Source organism: Tupaia chinensis, unplaced genomic scaffold (genome assembly GCF_000334495.1).
Source record: "Tupaia chinensis unplaced genomic scaffold, TupChi_1.0 Scaffold000341_1, whole genome shotgun sequence".
Taxonomy (NCBI): Eukaryota; Metazoa; Chordata; class Mammalia; order Scandentia; family Tupaiidae; genus Tupaia; species Tupaia belangeri.
The window spans coordinates 3,935,042-3,955,306 of record NW_006159835.1 but is presented as its reverse complement, the minus strand read 5'-3'; the positions used below and the strand labels follow the sequence as shown (position 1 = coordinate 3,955,306).

Here is a 20,265-nt window from a genome sequence, read left to right as displayed (position 1 = left end):
CATAGATATTAAGTAGTAAATGCTAACCAGTCAATATGATTTGGATGACTTATGTTAACACTATCTAGGAGCGCAATTTGAATGGGAAGAAAAGGTGTCTCTCAATTACCTGGTCTTGGATAATTACATTTCAACCTTGTTAGTAATGTTGGGAGGAGGGAAAATTTTCATTTTAGACTGCTGTTTTTAAAAAATAAAATAATTATTGCCATTCTAATCTGACTGCCCACACTTTTTTTTTTTTTTTAACTTTCAGGTAGTTATAACCCATACATAGAGATAATCGAACAACCCAGACAGAGGGGAATGCGTTTTAGATACAAATGTGAAGGACGATCAGCAGGTAGCATTCCTGGGGAGCACAGCACAGAAAACAACCGAACATATCCATCTATCCAGGTAATGGACCCTCCTTTGTCTGCCTCATTTAGTTGCTTCATATTTTAGCTACTGCAATTATTGGATCATCAGAAAAGTCATCATATATTTTTCTGTGCAAAATGTGTCAGGACTTTTCAGACAACCCAATATATTAAAGCAACAGTTTAAGTCAATTACATACTCTTTTCCCCTGTTTTTTCTTTTCAATTGATTTTTATTAGATAGATCCCTAGAGAAATTTCTTAAGTAAAATATGGAGTCTTCTCCACTGCAGATAGTTACATATTGTGGATTTATCTGAGCAGAGTGACTCACAGTGCTTAGTGAGCCTGCGCAGCTTTTGGATCGTGATTCTTTTCATGGAACACAAGTTAATGAGGAACTGTTCCCTGCTTACAGAAGTGAGCAAAACTATTCTGTAGATTAAACACAGATTTGAGAACTCAAAAGTCTTCCTGCTATCACTTGTTTAGGGGCCATGGAAAAGAAGAATTTTTTTTTTTCCTTTTTTTTCTTACCTTTATTACCTTTCTCTGATCCTCAGGATCATTGGCTAAATTGAAATACTACAACTTTCCAAATACAGTATTTTTATATTAGCATACATTTTGAAAGTAGTTTTTGATTGAAAATGACTTAAGTAAATGTACTTATTAAATTTACCATATTTAGGGACCAGCAGTTAGCATAATGGCTATGTCACTGGACTCCCACGTAGTCCACCACGGTTCGAGTCCCGGACCCAATGGCTTAAAACTCATGCCAGGTGCGTGTGCGTGCATGCGTGCGTGCCCAAGATCCCGAGAGGAGAATGGAGGAGAAGGGATTGCAGCATGGCCATCCCCCCTGCGGGGTGATTTCTTGCTTTCTGTCTCTGTCTGGGGAGCACATACGCCCTATAGCAAAAAAATAAATTAAAAAAAAAAAAACACTCTCCAAAAAAAATAATTTTACCATATTTATATTTTATAACTATACTTCATTTGACTTTTATGAATTTTTTATCCTTTAAACCCCAATTAAAAACTTTAATGGCAAAGTAGATTTTGAAAAATGGTACTTAATCTTTTTTTTTTTAAACTTTATTTTACTTACTTATTTTAATTTGACCAGAGAGGGACAGAGGCAGAGTGAGTGAGTGAGAGAGAGAGAGAAAGAGAGAGAGAGAAAGAGAGAAAGCAAGCCGCCAGGTTCGGACTCAAACCATGGTCAGCCGTGTGGGAGTCCAGTGCCCTTAACCACCAAGCCACCCACTGGCCCCCAAAAATGGTACTTAATCTTTCATTAAGAGATCTGAATTCACTGCTTTGTAAACCAGATTATTTACAAAATGTATTTGATTGAACTTAAAAAGATTTACTAAATTACAGAATAAGCCACTGGCAAATTATGTATTGAATTCCAAATTACTATTTTTATCACTTTTTGGCAGCAATATAGTTTTGGGTTATCTAAGTCCCTTTATTAAATGTTAATTAGGGTGAGATGCTAACAAAAAAGGAAATAAGAAAATACTGTTTTTCCAATCCTTTGGGTCATTTTTAACTTCTTCACAATGTAACTTAAATCTATACATCTCTAAAATATTTCTAAGCTCTGTATCCTTACCATTCCAAGAGTTTCTAAACACTTTACAGCTTGATTTCTACATTAGCTTATTTTATTCCTTTGAGTCATTACCTTCTCTCTCATCCAGTAAACCAATAAATACTTACTGGTATGGTTCAAACTATGTTTAAATTAAAATTTATAGGGACCAGCAGTTAGCGTATGGCTATGTTGCTGGACTCCCATGTAGTCGACCGCAGTTTGAGTCCCAGACCCGGTGGCTTAAACTCACGCCCCGAGAGAAGAATGGAGGAGAAGGGATTGCGGCGTGACCATCCCCCTGTGGGGTGATTTCTCGCCTTCTGTCTCTCTGTCTCTCTCTGTCTGTCTGGCGAGTGCATGCACCCTATAGCAAAAACATCTCAAAAAAAATTATGAATTTTAGTGTCCTCTACTTGGGAAGCCACCTATTCTCTTATAAAGAAACCACTTCACTCCTTTATAATATACTGGCTTTTCTACTTCCTGCTTTATTCTTACAAATTTGCTAGCTTCTGAACTAAATGTTATTTTATCCCCATCTCTGAGTGTTCTCCTTCCTCTCCCACCCTAAATTCTCCTCTATTCTCAGTGCTTCAGATGTACTTTCTGTGTGACACTTAGATCTTGTTACACTCAACCTCGACTGTGCAGTGAACAGTTGGGTTATACTTTAACCAATTATCAAATACTTTTGCAAAATGAAATGTCACATATTAAGTAAGACAATCTTATTTCTTTACTGTGTCTTCCAGTGTGGCTTACTTGCAAGGGGTGTTTATGATATAACGGTGCATCTGTGAGCAGGCATTCAGTGACTTAAAATAAATATTTATGTGCTATGATAAAATTTGGTTTAATTTTACATGTTTTAAAAGGAAAATAAGCCAAATCAGATGATATTACCAATTAAAATTAGGGCAGAATGTAATATGTCAGGGAACTAAGAGGTGAGTTCTTTCCTACTGGTGTTCTCTGGAAAGTTTTATCTTAACTGCAGTTAAAGTCAGTTGGACTTTATCCAGTGCTAACTACATTATATAAGTTGTACTCTAATTTAGGAGATAAGTTCTTGAGGAGTATATTTTTGGATCATATGTTTAATTTCCCCTTTTTTCAGATTGCAAACTATTATGGAAAAGGAAAAGTGAGAATTACATTAGTAACAAAGAATGACCCATATAAACCTCATCCTCATGATTTAGTTGGAAAAGATTGCAGAGATGGCTACTATGAAGCAGAATTTGTACAAGAACACAGACCTTTGTTGTAAGTACAAGTCATGGGCATCATCAGGAATAGGATAAGCATGGCATGCTCTGTTTCCTGTCCAGGATCATCTGTTACATTCTAGCAGAATAAATAAATTTGTCCTTCTATTTCTATTTACTATATATAGTATGCATTTAAATTTTCTCACCATTTGCATTAGAACTACCTTTTACTCTTCATTAGTAGATCCAGCTCATGATGGTTACCAAGAATACTATTTTGTTAGACAGGGTGTCAATAAGCTGCAATCCTCTTGCCTCTGCCTCCCAAGCAGATGGGAATACAGGCACAAGCGACTGCATCCAGCTTTTAGAGTAGGCTAAGAATCAAACCCTGGCCTCCCATGCAGATTCAGCCTACCTGATACACTACAGTAGCTGAACCAGGAATTCTTCTTTATTGTTACTGAAAGTAAATGTAAGCTTATTTTATGCTATTATTTTTCTTTCTTAGAGTAATTAATGAAAAACATTTTACACTTTCTATTTATAGTTAACTTAAAGACTGATAGATATGAGCAAATCAAATGGAAAACTCTAGAATTATTACTCAGAAAGGGGAAGATTATTAATTAATATACAATAGAAGTTCCAAAATTTAAAAAATACATATTATGGGGGCTGGCATGTAGCATGGTGGGTAAGCACTGGATTCCTATGTGGCTGACCGTGGTTTGAGTCCCAGACCCGGAAGCTAGAGATTCATGCCAGATGAGTCTGCATGCACGCCCAAAATCCTAAGAAGAGGAAGGAAGACAAGGGACTGTGGCATGGACATCCCCCTTGGAGGGTATTTTCTCACTTTCCCTTTCTCTGTCTCCCCGGCAAGCACACATGCACTTTAGCAAAAATCTAAAAAAAAAAGTAAACCTTCATCTTGATGAAACTGCCAGAAATTGGGCTTATTCTTCATGTTATGAGAACATGAATTAATAAAAATCTTTCTGGTAGGCAGTTCAACAACTAAGTAGCAAAATCCTAAAAGTATGAATACCTTTTTAAGCCAACAATTCTACTTCTAAGAATTGAACCTCAGGAATTAAGCATGTTCAAACATTTAGCTGTAATGTTTATTGCAGCTTTGTTTGTATTGGCTAAAAGTTAGAAGCAATTCATATCATAAAGGACTAAGTTAAATAAACTAATATATCTGTGCAGTATACTCTTGTATAGCCTTAAAAATAGTGTTGTAAATATGTCTGTTGGTAAGTAAAGATATTCAGTATGTTAGATAAATAAAATGGGCTTTAAAACAGAATATGTGGGGGCTGGCAGGTGGTATGGTGATTAAGGGTGTTAGACTCCCACATGGCCAACCGCAGTTCAAGTCCTGGACCTGGCGGCTGGCTTTCTCACTTTCTCTTTCTCTCTCCTTCTCACTCTCACTCTCACTCTGTCCCTCTCTGGTCAAATTAAAATGAATAAATAAAGTTAAATTTAAAAACAACAACAACCAAAGAAAATAGAACATATGAAGAAGAATCTTATTTTTGTTTTAAAAAGCTTATTCCTATACATGTACTAAAGTAATAATAGTAGTTGTCTCTGGGTAGATAGGATTTTAGGATTTTATGCTTTTCTTTTAACTTATATTTATTTCATAATTAACTTTTATAATGATAATATATTGCTTTGGGGATAAAATATAACTAATTATAACAGAATTAATCACCTTATATATTACTAATAACCATTTAGAAAAAATACCTTTGAAATGTTCCTCCTAAAGTAATAACACAAAGTACCTAGGAATATGTATTTGGCAAGAAGTATTTCCTGCCTATATCACTTGACCTCCAATAGCATTTTACACTGTTGACCACTCCTTTTGTGAAACATTTTCATTCCTTGATTTCTTTGAGAACAGACTTCTTTTTATTTTATACTTTACTGGATATTCTTCTTCCTTCTTTCTTAATTGTAGGCATTTAACTTTTTTGGTCACCTAAAATTAAAGGTAAAATTTTGAATTGTTATTAACCCAGTAATGCCGTTATGGCTATTCTCAAAGATCATGTAAAGGACCACACATTGTATTAGCATTATATTTACCATCAATAATATTTAACATGAATAATATTTAACATGAAGCATTTTGGGCAGGAAACCTACAGAGATGATGTTATATCATTCTCAGGATACACCTCTGGGAGACATGTAATACTGTTTTTTTCTATTGGTGATATTAAGTAGCATTCTGTACTAAACAACTTTCCCTTCTTCTTTCCCATTTAGAATATATTGCTATGGACTTGTGAATTCTTATATTTAATGTGTTATAGTCCATTATTGGTATTATTTTGATTTTCAAATCGACCTAAGACCCTTGAAGGGGCTTTCAAAATCTCCTGTGTCTTTATGATATGTTCCTATCTTTTCTTTAACTTTTATTTTTGAGAGATTTTTGCCTTAGAGCATATGTACTCATCAGAGAGAGAGAGACAGTGACAGTGAGAGGGAAAGTGAGAAATCACCCCCCGGGGGATAACCATGACTGCAATCCCTTCTCCATACTCCCCCCAGGATCATGGATGCACACACATGCACACCTGGCATGAGTTTCAAGCCACCAATTCTGGGACTCAAACCATGATCAGCCATGTGGGAGTCCAGTGACATAACCACTATGCCATCTGCTTGCCCCTGTTCCCATATTTTCTTTGAGCACTTCTTTATTTTCAGACAAAACAAAGTGTTCAAGACTTGTACTTTCCTTTTCCCAGCCCTTAAGTCATTAATTTTTCTCGAAAATCCCCAGTTTCTCTCTGGAGAATGAGATTTAGTCTAATTGCCTTCTTGATTGTCTCAGTTGTCTCAGTAATAATTCAAACAGATTATGCCCCAAACCATAAGGGGTTATCATACCCCTTTCCTCTCAGAATTGGTCTTCTTATAGTGTATTTTGTTGTAACGGTTGCTGTAAGGGAAAGCACTAAACATAATTGTTATCCCTGACACCCATCACATAGGTGTACACAGTGAATCCACTACTGAGTACCTCCTAAATAGCTCTTGAGTCTGTCCATTCAGTGACATTCGTCACTACCACACTACTGCTATAGTCTAAATTGAGCTGGTAGAAGAGCACCATGACTGGTCTTATATAAACTCTTTTAGTACCTCTTGCCCTCAATCTTTCTCCACTTTAGCCAGAGTGATCTTTTAATATATAAATCAAATTTAAGTCATGCCTCCCCTGCCCCCCAAACATTTTGATGACTTTATTGGCTCTTGGAGTAAGTACAGCATTCCTTATATGATCTACAAGGCCCACGTAGCCTGCCTGTATTTCTAGCCCTTTACTACTGTGCTTCCCTTGATTTCTACACTCTAGTCAGAAAAGCCTTTCTTTGATTTTTTGCTGCCGACAGTGCTTTTCTATAGTGGCCTTTGTATGATTGGTTACCTTGGCCTGAAAGTCTTTCCTCTCCTCTTCCCCATTCTTTCCAGTCATATTAAGGATTACTTCCTATAGGAAGCCTGTCTGTCCTTCCTGATTGAATTGATCGACTCTCTCCCACCATAAGGTCCCATAACATCATGTATATCTCTTCTTCATAAAATCTAAACCTGTCATTAGTTTAGCACTTTGTTGTGTGTGAGATTATATATTTAGTATTTATCTGTTTCAATACACCAGAAGTTAGCACACTTTTTCTGTTAAGGGCTAGATAGTAAATATTAGCCATTGCAGGCCATTTGATCTCTTGTTAACTACTCATTTCTGCTCTTACAACATGAAAGCAGCCATAAACCTTGAAAAATCAGTTTGGTTTTGTTCCAATAAAATTTTATTTACAAAAACAAGCAGCATGCTTGATTTGGTCCATGGGTTATAGTTTTGCCAACCCTTGTACTAGACGTAAGCTCCATTTGGGAAGGGATTGTATAACCTGTTACTTTCCAGGATTTTTCACTACATAACTGGAACCCCAAATCTAATTAAATGGATATAGGTGCATGAGTGAATGAATAATTGATTCAAATAATTACTTGGTGTTTCTTCATGTCCAAATTTCAAAAAATCCCCACTACTTCACCTATTTTGTGAATAGCAGTCAAGTAGAATTATCCAGATGAAACAAAACCAGGTAGTGTATAAATATAGAAATCTGTTTTCAAAGAAAAAGTAAGGGCCAACCTAAGGATCTTTCAAAGAAGTGGCATGTTTTTGAGGAAAAGGACTGTAATTGTAGTATTTCAAGAGAGATTAAGAATTTGATATTTTCTAGTTATTGGAGGTAGAGAAAGGAAATATCAAAATCCCAAGTGTGATGAATGTGAAGAGCAAGAACTTAGTAGCATTAACGTGAAGAGAGGCAAACAAGGCAGACTACAGTTGCAAGTGCGTTGTGAAGTTTGAACAAATAGTAATGTTATTATAATTGAGTTTTGCTTCCTTATTCACACCCACCCAACTTCAATGATGTCATGGTTTTTCCATGTGGGAACGAATATGACAGGCGGTGGTGGGGGAGTTCCCCCCACCTTCATCTGCACTACACATATGCAAATCAGTAATATTTGTAGCTGTTGAGAAGTTTTCCATAAATGATATTTTGAAACTTTTGTTAGTATTTAAACCACTTTCTAATAAAAAAAAAAAACTTCAGTACTCTCTTATGGTGAATAATTATTATAACTTCATATAGTATGGCACAAAACATAGTCTACTGCTACTAACATTGAAGTCAGGGCTCAAAAATGAAATGTCTATGGGACTAGGCAGGCAGCATAAGTGAGCAAAGTGGGTCAGGGAGAGGGTCACTAGCAGGCACGGTAGCAGGCTGGAGAGCCCTGCGTAGATAGGGCTGTAGATGCTCGGTCTCAGCCAGCTGTTTCCATGCCAGCCTAGTATTGCCAAACCTTCAGTATGTTCAAGATAACCCAGAAATTGCTACACAGTTCCCTGATTTTTAGATGTTGGTGACCTATACAAAAAAATTTTTAATGTAGGCAATACTCTTACAAAGTATGCCTGAGACATTCTTTACAGCTTCTGCCTTACATTATCAAATATACAGATTTTATTGATTTGATAATGAATCTGGAAGATGAATTCTAGATTCTAGGTGTTACTTCTCTATTATTCTTTATTTCCTTTGGTATATTTGACATAGGCATGTTAGTAAGATAAAATTGTAAAATACTGTATATAAAAATAATTATGTGTGTGTGTGTGTATTTAAGTTTTCTTAGAAATATAACCCCACTTTTTTAAGTGTATTTCTTTCATTAGAGAGGGGACAAGGAGAGAAATAGGAACCCGCAACAAGGACTTCTCACACTGTAGTCTCCTTCCCCGGGACTCTGGCTCTTCAGGGTCTGGACCACATGCACTCCCAGCATGTTTCAGGTCACCCTGGGATCTGAACTCTCAGTGGTCCCATGTGGCTTCTGGCACTGAAGTTCAGTATACCACCAAGGCTGGGGCCTATCCCATTCCCCCCACCCTTTTTTTTTTTAAGTTTATTTATTTCATGACTTTGGGAGACAGAGAGAGATGGCACCCCATTGAGGTTAGAAACCACATGCCACCCACCCTCAGCTAGCCCTGAATAATGGGCACCTGGATACCTTGTGTACTCAGGGAGGTCTCTGAATGTGAAACTGGAACCTTCCCATTGGGTCAGCTTCATAGAACATGTTTTACTGCTGCGTTACTGTCTGGCTCCCAATCCCACTTTTATACCCTTATAGGTAGTAGAAATACATTCCATTCTTTAGTATCTCCATCTGATAGCATGCAGACTTTTCAGTGTTGGGTCTATGCTTGATTTCTGCAGTATTCCTTGTGCTTAATATAATACAGTTCTGAAAGTTCTATTTTTTATTCTAGTTTTCAAAACTTGGGTATTCGATGCGTAAAGAAAAAAGAAGTAAAAGAAGCTGTTATTTCAAGAATAAGGGCAGGAATTAATCCTTTCAAAGGTAAATACATTTGACATAATAACATTTATTACTTGGATATTGACCTACCGTGTAAGTAAGTAATTTCTATTTATGTCTTTTATCTGTGTTTTAAAAGTTATTTTAGGGGTCAGCAGGTTGTAGAGTGGTTAAGGCACTAGATTCCCATATGGCCAATTGTGGTTTGAGTCCCAGATCTGATGGCTTACAAATCACATTGGGCACGTGTGTGTGTGTGTGTGTGTGTATGTGGTGTGTGTGTGTGCACCCAAAATTCCAGGAGGAGAATAGAGGAAAAAGGATTGCAGAGAAGGGATTGCTGGCATCCTATACTTAACTGTAATCTCCAATCTAAAGTCTTATGTAGCTCCTTAAATATTATAACTCAGGAATTAAATGCCTATAAGTACTATCTTCCCTGAGAGGTTTTTAACTTTCCCTCTCACTGTCTCTCTCTGTCTCTCTCCAGTGAGTGTACACACCCTGTAGCAAAAACCTTAAAAAAAAAAAAAAAGTTATTTTAAGTTCTGTGTTTATATGAGGACCGAAGTATATTTTTAAAATAATCTTATACAGACAAGGCTTTCTGGTATCAATTGGGCCTGGTCATGGCATAGTCCTTTTTCCTGTTTCCCCTCCCATAAAGATTTTAGGCATGCATACACACATACCAGCATGGTTTTTTTTTTGAATAATTACTTTTTTATTTAACTTCATTTATTTATTCATTTATTCTTCATTTGAGCAGAGAAAGACACAGACAGAGATAAAGAGAGGGAAACTGAGAAAGTAAGCCACCAGGCCCAGGGCTCGAACCGTGCGGTCGGCCATGTGGGAATGTCTAGCACCTTAGCCACCATGCCACCTGCTGGTCCCATTTTTTTTTTTTTTTAATTTGCTGTAGAGTACGTGTGCTTGCCGGGGGCGGGGGGGCGGGGGAATGAAGGAAAGGGGGAGAGAGAAAGAACCCCCTAGGATAATGGCCACACCACAATCCTTTCTCCATTTTCTCCTTGGGATTTTGGGCATACATAGACACATTCACTCACTCACTCACACACTCCTGGCATGTGTTTCAAGCCACTGGATCTGGGGCTCAAACTGCTCAGTTGACCCTCTGGAATCCAACTGCCTTAACCACCATGCCACTGGCTGGTCCCTCCAGAGTTTTTTTCAAGCCTCTAGGGCCAGGATTTGAACATATGGAATCTGAATCCCTATGTATAGCACTTAACTGTTGTACTACAGAGCTGACCTAGTCATTTTTTGTTTCTTTGGTTGTTTTTTAAAGGAGATTTTTTTTTTTTTTTTTTTTTTTTTTTTGTTTTTATAGGGTGCATGCACTCACCGGAAAGATAAAAAGTGAGAAATCACACCCCCAGGGGGGATGGCCAAGTCACAGTCCCTTCTCCACTCTCTCCTAGGGATCTGGGCACACACACACACACACACACACACACACGTGCCTGGCATGCATTTTAAGCCACTGAGTCCGGGACTCGAACTGTGGTTGACTACATGGGAGTCCAGTGATATAACCATTAATTCACCTGCTGGTCCCCTCCCAGTCATTGTTTCCTATAAGAAAGCCTTCTCAGAGTGTTCTAATTCTCCTTGAATGCACCTGTCTTTAATGCCACTTCCTGCAGAGAATATGCACTCCTCTTCCTGAATGTTGAATAGACCCTGTGGTTATAAGGTATTGGAATGCATTTAACTTAAGGACATTTCTACAGTGAAACTTAATTCCATTGCAGAAGAAGTATAGAAATTGTAGAAGCCACCTAAAATATTTCCATAGTATTTATGGTTTATACTTCCTGTTTAGTGGATCTTCTTGAGGAGGGGATTTTTTTAGGCACTTATACTTGTGTTTGATACGGTACCTGGTACTTATAAGCACACTGTGTTGGTCAGATAGATAAAGGACTCCTAAGCTAGATGCTGGCACCCTATATTTACTGTGGTCTCCATTTACTGTAGTCTTCTGCAGCTTCGTAAATATCATAACTCAGGAATGAAATGCCTATATAATTTTCAAAGAATAGATTTTTCTTGTCATATCTAAGATATCCTTGGCCAGTACCGTAACTTAGTGGTTATGAGAGCTGGATTCCACATGGTTGAACATGTTCAAATCCCAGCCTTGGTGGCTTTAAAGACATGCCCAATGCATGTATATGTATATCCAAAGTCCCCACAGGATGGATAAATGGAGAATTGTCATTTTAGGAATGTAAACATAATGTCCATCATTTTTAACCTGGACCCTTGCTAATAACCTTTAAACATCTGCCTTTGTTTTTTATCTCTATCCAAGCAGGTTATGTACTATACATCCAAAAAAGATCCTAAAATGTGATCGTTTCAGAATTCTCCTCCTCTACCTTTAGTTGCTCCAAATCAATTCTGCAGTGTTTCTCAATTTGAACATGTGTAAGAATCCCTTAATATATGTTTAAAAAGTAGATTCCAGGGCACGCTTCTGCTGATCGAAATGTCTAGTATGTGGCCTAGGAATCTGTATCTTAGCACCAATCTAGCTCAGTGTTTAACTTTGGCTATTACTCAAGGTAAGAAATTTTCTTGGGCTGGCAGGTAGCATGGAGGTTAAGGGCACTGGACTCCCACACAACGGTTCAAGTCCTGGGCCTGGAGGCTTTCTTGCTTGCTTGCTTGCTTGCTCTCTCTCTCTCTCTCTCTCTTTTTGTCTTTCTTCCTTTCTCCCTTCTTCTGTCCCTCCCTCTCTGGTCAAATTAAGATGAATAAATGGATAAATAAAATTAAATAAAATGAAAAAGAAAATTTCTTAGCCCAATACATACATATATATACTCTCTATTCCATTCTTTTTCATTTCTTTCTATTAATACTCTGTTTCTTCCCTCCCTCCTTTTAAAAATCTTTGTCCTATCTAGATGATTCTGTTGCAGATATTCTCTGGACCACACTTTGAGAACCCGAACTACTTGCAGAGTTCAAATTCTTGACCATGGCTCAAAAGCCATAGTGTTATCCTTGGTTTCCATTCCAGTGTTTATTCTTCCTCTCAACGTCCTCCCTCTCCTCCTGTTGCTGAGTAGACATGTATGCTTCATTAGTACCTAACTACTGATTGTGCGTGGGAGTGTCCTGATTGCCCTTTGAAATTGACAGGCACTGATATCTTGAATTCTAAATTTATAATGCTGTAAAATTGATTTTGAAGCGTTAAACCTGCTATTGCCTATATAATGGTGCCAGTAGACTATGATGCTATGATAAAGGGGTTAGTATTATAACATTTTGAACTTCTAGTTGTACAAATGTGTACTTGTAGATTCTTCCTGATATAAATTTTAAAGTGCTGATACTGGGACTGGCAGGTGGCATGGTGGTTGAGGTATTGGACTCCCACATGGCTGACTATGGTTCAAGTCTCAGACCTGGTGGCTTGCTTTCTCACTTTCCCTCTCTCTCTCTCTCTTGGTATCTCTTTGTGATAAAATTAAAATAAACAAATAAGTAAATAAATAAGTAAAATTAAATAATTCTTTAAAAAAAGAATGCTGATACTGGCATAATTTTATAAGTCATGATAGCTACTAAGATAGTGTCATTAAATAAAAATGATATTTGTTGATTTTGTTAGTTATTGCCTAAGACTAAGGAATTGAGGTTTAACTGTTTTCAAATTTAGGATTTCAAATTTTATTTATTTATTTTTTAGGTTTTTGCCATAGATCATGTGCACTTGCCTGAGAGACAGAGAGAGGGAATGTGAGAAATCATTCCCCAAGGGGAATGGCCATACCATAATCCAGTCTCGTCTGTGCTCCTTTCAGGGTTTTGAGGGGTGGGGTACACACACACATGCTCGGCATGATTTTCAAGTCACCTGATCCAGGATTCAAAGCACAGTCACTCATGTGGGAGTTCAGCACCTTAACTACCACACCACCTGCTGGCCCCTCAAATTTTAATATTTTATAAAATAAAAGTTTCATGTTATGGGCCAGTTTTGTAGCCTAGTAATTAAGGGAGCTAGATCATGGCTAGCTAAGCAGTTTGAATCCTGGCCCTGGTGGCTCGGAAAACACTCCAGATGAGTATGAGTGCCCCAAATCCCAACAAGATAGAGAAATGAGTCAGAAGGGATTAGGCATGACCACACTCCACTGTGAGATACTTTTTCCTTTTTTCTCTTTGTTTCTGTCTCTGGTGAGTGCATGTGCCCTCTGACTTATAACCCACCCTCCCCTCCCCACCAATATACAGATTATTTAATTAGTATTTCACTTTTTAAAAATATAGCTTTATTATTTATTTACTTACTTACTTACTTACTTATTTATTTATTTAGTATGAGCAAGAGAGAGAAGTGTCTCTGGACACAAACCCAGAACCTTCCCACATGGATCAGCCTCACAGAATGTTGTGTTTTACCGCTGTGTCACCATTCAACCCCATATGTTTGTTGTGATTTAATGGTACAGTGTACTTTATTTTCTGAAAGGCAATAATATTTTGTTTTATAACTGGGCTTTTTTTTCAGATATCAATTTATAAACTGTCATTATACTATATTTTGTCAGGAGTTTTGTTTTTGTTTTTGCCATAGGGCACGTGTGCTCACAGAGAGAGAGGGGGAGAGATATTGAGAGGATGAAAAATAATCCTCCAGTGTGATGACCACGCTGTAATCCCTTCTCCTTTATTCCCCCCTTGGGATTTTGGGCAGGCATACATAAGCGCCCAGTGTGATTTTTCAAGCCTCCAGTCCAGGATTTGGATTGTAGTCAGCCAATGTGGGAGTCCATTGCCTTGACACCGTGCCACGTCTCAACCCCATTGTCATGGGTTTTTATATATTTTTTCAGAACTGCAAAATTTTCCTGCTATTGGATTTTGATTTTTTAAGAGTTATTTTATTTTATTCATTGTCATTATTTTATTAATTAATTTATTTTATTGAAGTTGACCAGAGAGAGAAGGAAAGTGAGAAGGCAAGCTGCCAAGTCTGGGACTCGAACCATGGTCAGCCATGTTGGAGTCCAGATACCTTAACCATCATGCCACCTGTTGGCCCTGGATTTTAATTTTTTTGAAGCAAACTTAATTTGAACATAAAGTGTCTTATGAAAACTAGCTATCTCACATCATGTAGTATATTTTTGGTATCTCATCCCTAATGTTGAGCTAAATTTTAGTGGATGTTCCTGCATATGTCATTTTTATTTTTATTTATTTATTTATTTTTAAATAACTTAAAAAATATTTTATTTATTATTATTATTTTCCAGTTTGATCAGAGAGAGACAGAGAAAGAGAGGGAAAGGGAGAGAACAAACCACCAGGTCCAGGACTCGAACCACGGTTGGCCATGTGGGGGTCTAGCACCTTTAACCACCATGCCACCTGCCAGCCCCTGTCATTTTTATTTATAGCATGTAAATTTTTTTAATACGGTTCAATTTTAATTTTTTTAAAGAATTAATTTTACTTAATTCCATTCGTTGTTGTTGTTATATTATTTTAAATTGACCAGAGAGAGAGAAAGCAAGTTGCCAGGCCTAGGACTTGAACAACTCCATGTGGGAGTACAACACCTTAACTGCCATACCACCTGTGGGTCCCTAGAGTTCAATTTTTTTTAAATAATTATTTTGGGGACCAGCAGTTAACATAAGGGCTAGGTCACTGGGTTCCCATGTAGCCTACCGCGCCGAATCCGGTGGCTTAAACTCACGCTGGGTGGTGTGCGTGAGTGCCCAAGATCCCGAGAGGAGAAAAGGAGGAGAAGGGATTGCGGCGTGGCCATCTCCCTGGGGGGTGATTTCTTGCTTTTTCTCTCTCTGTCTCTCTCTGTATTTCTGGCAAGTGCTCGCGCCCTATAGCAAAAACCTCTCCCCCCCCCAGAAAAAAAGAATTGTTTTGGGCCAGCAGGTGGCATGGTGGTTAAAGGGGCTGGATTTCCACATGGCCGACAACTGTTTGAGTCCTGGACATGGCAGCTTGCTTTCTTGCTTTCCCTTTCTTTCTCTCTCTGTCTCTCTGTTCAAATTAAAAAATAATGATAACAAATGGAATTAAATAAATAATTCTTTTAAAATTATTTTATTTAACTTTATACATTTATTTATTTTAATTTGACCAGAGAGGAGGAACAGAGCCAGAGAAGGAGAGGAAGAGAGAGAGAGAGAGAGAGAGAAAATGAGAAAGCAAGCCACCAGGTCCAGGATTCTAACTCCAATAGACCATGTGGAAGTCCAGCCCTTAGCTACCACGCCACCTGCTGGCCCCTCAATTTTCTTTTTGAGAGATTTTTTGCTATAGGTCATGTGTACTCACTAGAGAGACAGAAAACAAGAAATAGAGTACATATTTGTTGAATTAATTAATGAATGCCTAATCCCTATTGTATATATCCAGCAACCTTTTTTTAAAAAAATTTGGTAGAGGCCTGGGCACTTGCCAGTGGGGGTGGGGAAGAGAGAAAACCCATGGTATGGGAGTGAATATGGTCATTCCTCAGTCTCTTCTCCATCTCTTCTTTCAGAATTTTGGACATGCATACACATGCACCAGGTGTGTTTTTCAAGCTATCAAATCAGTACTCAAATCATGTAGTCAGCAGCTATGTGCCTTAACCACCAGGCCACCAGCTGGCACCACAGCCATTTTTTAAACAATAGATTTGTTAATGATATCAGTTTGGGATTCTGCTCGGGAACTCCAGTGACTGGGGTAGTTACTTCATGAAAATGGCTGTAATTTTTCAGATATTGTTAAGATAGTGATTACTTAATGATAATGACAAAAGACATGCTTGAGATTGTGTACATCTATTTTTGTTAGTACAGATCTGAATGCTTGTCAAGGTTATTAGATTAGTGGGCAGGGAGGAGGACCTAGCAGGATATTAGTTGTATGTGACTCTTCTGCATTCTTAAGAAAAATGTATTATTCAGTCCCTGAACAACAGCTGCTTGATATTGAAGATTGTGACCTCAATGTGGTGAGACTATGTTTTCAAGTTTTCCTCCTGGATGAGCATGGTAATTTGACAACTGCTCTTCCTCCTGTCATCTCTAACCCAATTTATGACAACCGTAAGTACTTTATTTTCTTGTATATATAGTTATAACTTGGTTTTCTTAATATTTTAATTTTTAAAGGATTTTGGTAATTAGAAAAAGAATATGTTCATTAAGAACAATTCTACCATTACAGAAATATATTTCAGAGAGTAAATCTCCCATAATCCTGCAGAGATAATCGCTGTCCTCAGGTTCATATTTCATCATTTTCTTTTTCACATATATATAAATACATTATCATTACTGTCATTCACAAAGTAGAAGTTACCTTATTTTTTCTCTTAGCAAAATAATAATTATTTTTTTTAAATATTTTTGCCATAAGGCATGTGCACTTGCCAAGAAAAGAGGGAAAGTGAGAAACTACGCTCCAGGGGGAATTGCTACACCGCAATCTTCTCTCCTCCATTCTCTTCTTAGGCTTTTGGGCACGCCCACACATGTGCCTGGTGTGATTTTCAAGCCACTGGGTCCAAGAATTGAACCACAGTAGGCCTTGTGGGAAGCCAACACAATAACCACCACTCCAGCTACTGGCCCCCAGCAACATAAATTTTGAACCTCTTTTCCTTTCAGTAGCTGCATATTTCATTATTTGGCCAGATCATAATTTTATTAAATTATTACCCTATTACAGACATGTTACTTGTGTCTCAAAGTTTTCTTTTTTACCCTAGCAAATTGTATTGTAATAAATATAACATATGTGTGTATCTTGGGCAGATTTTTTTTTTTTTTAGTGTAACTTTCCAGAAGTAGAAATGTTGGTAAAAGCTAGGTCAAAAGATTCAGATATTTATCATCATAAAAGATTATTAAACTACTCTCCAAAGATATTCTGTGTTTTTATGTATACATATATATACATCCATGAGTTGTGTATAACTACCTGTATTGCATGGATAAGGGTAGCAGGACACAGGGTTATAAAGCTAGATCAGAATATCCTCATCATGGAGAGCATTACATGCCAGGGAGAATTATTGTAATCATATTGTCCAGATAATAGAAGACATGGATATTGCATTACCATAGGATATGGTCATAATTTAAGAAGATTGAGCTGGTGATAGTGTGTAGGATGGATTGGAAGAATCCGAATTTAGAATTAGAAAAGATATCATTGCCTAGAAATGAAGATACTAGGCTCTAACCCGTGACATGCAAAGCAGTTAGAAAAGGAAGATGTGGATGATTAATGTATTTAGTGTCTTTTACCTGTACACTAAAACTTTTACCTATTCTGTAAATGGTTTTTCTCAAATTTTCCCCTTCAAAAAGGAATAAAATATATTTCTAAGGTATTAACCCATGAAAAAAAAATCCTTTATATTTAGGTGCTCCAAATACCGCAGAACTAAGGATTTGTCGTGTAAACAAGAATTGTGGGAGTGTCAGAGGAGGAGATGAAATATTTCTACTTTGTGACAAAGTTCAGAAAGGTATTTATGTGTTCTCTTTGTTCCATTGGATACAGGATCTATTTTAAATTAATAGATTAATTTTACTTTGTTTTTCTGTTTCTGTTATTTCTTTGTTCTTCACTAGATGACATAGAAGTTCGTTTTGTGTTAAATGATTGGGAAGCAAAAGGTATCTTTTCACAAGCTGATGTGCACCGTCAAGTAGCCATTGTTTTCAAGACTCCACCATATTGCAAAGCTATCACTGAACCAGTAACAGTAAAAATGCAGCTCCGGAGACCCTCTGACCAGGAAGTTAGTGAATCTATGGATTTTAGGTATCTGCCAGATGAAAAAGGTAAGGCACTTTGGTAGTAAAGATTAATGTATTTCTTGAAGTCAGCCCTGCTAGCATTTTCTTGTAAGGTACATTTGAATATAGTAGTATATTCTTAATATGTTTCCTTTCCTAGAGTTTTTTTCTTTCTTTCTTTACTTATTTTATTATTTTTTTTTTTGAGAGGTTTTCGCTATAGGGTACGTGCCCTCACCAGACAGACAGAGACATAGAGACAGAAAGCGAGAAATCACCCCCCCAGAGGGGATGGTCACGCCGCAATCCCTTCTCCTCCATTCTCCTCTCGGGATCCTGGGCACGCATGCACACACGCCCAGCGTGAGTTTTAAGCCACCAGGTCCGGACGCGAACTGCGGTTGACTACGTGGGAGTCCAGCAACATAGCCATTACACTAACTGCTGGTTCCCGAGTTTTTTTTCTTTATTTCAGAGTATGTAAACTATCAATTTATTTTTCTTTATTTTTCTTTTTTTTATTATTTATTGGGGCCAGCAGATGGCATAATGGCTATGTCGCTGGGCTTCCATGTAGTCAACCGTGGTTTGAGTCCCAGACCCGATGGCTTAAACTCACACCAGGCGCATATGCGTTTGTGCCCAAGATCCCGAGAGGAGAAGGGATTGTGGCTTGGCCATCCCCCCTGGAGGGGTGGTTTCTTGCTTTTTTTCTCTCTGTCTCTCCCTGTCTTTCTAGCAAGCACATGCGCCCTATAGCAAAAACCTCCCCCCCCCAAAAAAAGAATTATTTATTTACTTAATTTCATTTGTTATTACTTTTAAAAATTTGATCAGAGAGAGAGAGGAAGAGAAAAGTAAGCTGCCAGGTCTGGGACTTGAACCACAATCGGTCATGTGGAAGTTCCCAGTACCTTAACCACCAATCCACCTAATGGCCTCTAACATTTGTTTTATCTTGAGGGTCCTTTTTTTTTTTCTTTATTGCTCCTTTTTTATAGATGCAAAATGTGCCACTTAGAGAGTGGTCTCTATTTTGGTTTTTACCTTATTAGACCTTACTGCATTTAGTTGACATTTTTGACTTATAGGTTTTATAAGGAAAAAACACGATGAATATTAAGCATTGACTGTATATAAGTAAAGCAGCTGTTTGTTATTAGTGGAGAGGACGCATAGCCCTCTGATGGCTCATCTGCCTTCCTGCTTTCTTTCTAATCAGATACTTATGGCAATAAATCAAAGAAACAAAAAACAACTCTACTTTTCCAGAAACTGTTGCAGGATTGTGGTAAGAATATTTTGTATTGATTCATATTAAAATAGATTTTGTTTTATTTGCTTTATTTTGTTTTTCAAATTTTAACTGTTTTGTCAAATTACATTTAATCATGGAAAACCTTTTATCATAACAGTTAATTTCCCTGAGAGATCAAGACCTGATTCCCTAGGATCTATTGGTGAAGGAAGATTCATCAAAAAAGGTATTTTATCAAAACCTTTAGAATATTCCTTGTGATCATGGGGGCAGGCAGGTGGTGTAGAGGTTAAGGGTGCTGGACTTCCACATAGTCGACCAAAGTTCAAGTCCCAGACCTGGTGGCTTACTCTCTCACTTTCTCTCTCTTTCTCTCTGTCCCTCTCTGGTCAAATTAAAATAAATAAATAAAGTTAAATAGAATAATTCTTTTTTAAAAAAAGAATATTTCTTGTGATCAGAAAAAAATAGTGCTTTGTTTGCATAATATAGTGGGATTTCATTTTTAAGAAAAATTGCTTGATAGTTCCCTCTTCTATAAATTTTTAATTTGTTAAAGAATTATTTTATTTAACTTCCTTCTTTCATTTATTTATTTATTTAAATTTGACCAGAGAGAGAGAGAATGAGAGAGGAAGTGAGAAAGCAAGCTGCCAGGTCTTGGACTCAAACCATGATTGGCCATGTTGGAGTCCAGTGCCCTTAACTACCATGCCACTTGCTGGCTCCGTCCCTCTCCTATAAATTTTTTTATGCTTTAAGTATTGGATGAATTGAGCTCAGTTTTTGAAAGTTGTGTTGGAAATGGACTATTTTGAGAGTTTATTTTTTAAGAAATTACATTTTGGGGGCAGCAGATGGTGTACCGATTATATGGCTGGACTCCCACAAGGCCAACCACAGTTCCAGTCCTGGACCCAGTGGCTTGAAACTCAGGCTGAGGTGCATGTGTGTGTGTACCCAAGATCCTGAGAGGAGAATGAAGGAGAAGGGATTGTGGTGTGGCCCATCTCCCACAGGGTGATTTTTCACTTTCCCTCTCACTGTCTCTCTCTCTCCAGCA

General features: G+C 37.5%; 1 protein-coding gene across 2 annotated transcripts in view; it reads left to right on the top strand.

The window, feature by feature from the left end:
* Positions 1–258: 258 nt before the first annotated feature.
* REL (REL proto-oncogene, NF-kB subunit) overlaps positions 259–20,265 on the top strand; it is a 22,306-nt gene continuing 2,299 nt past the window's right edge. For both annotated transcript variants that reach the window (XM_014589238.2, XM_014589237.2), the window contains exons 1-8: positions 259–399; positions 3,089–3,237; positions 9,079–9,170; positions 16,100–16,240; positions 17,566–17,670; positions 17,777–17,989; positions 19,167–19,235; positions 19,360–19,428. In XM_014589238.2, the coding sequence (XP_014444724.1) occupies positions 307–399; positions 3,089–3,237; positions 9,079–9,170; positions 16,100–16,240; positions 17,566–17,670; positions 17,777–17,989; positions 19,167–19,235; positions 19,360–19,428 (931 nt within the window). In that variant the 5' untranslated portion in view covers positions 259–306. The remainder of the gene's footprint in view (positions 400–3,088; positions 3,238–9,078; positions 9,171–16,099; positions 16,241–17,565; positions 17,671–17,776; positions 17,990–19,166; positions 19,236–19,359; positions 19,429–20,265) is intronic.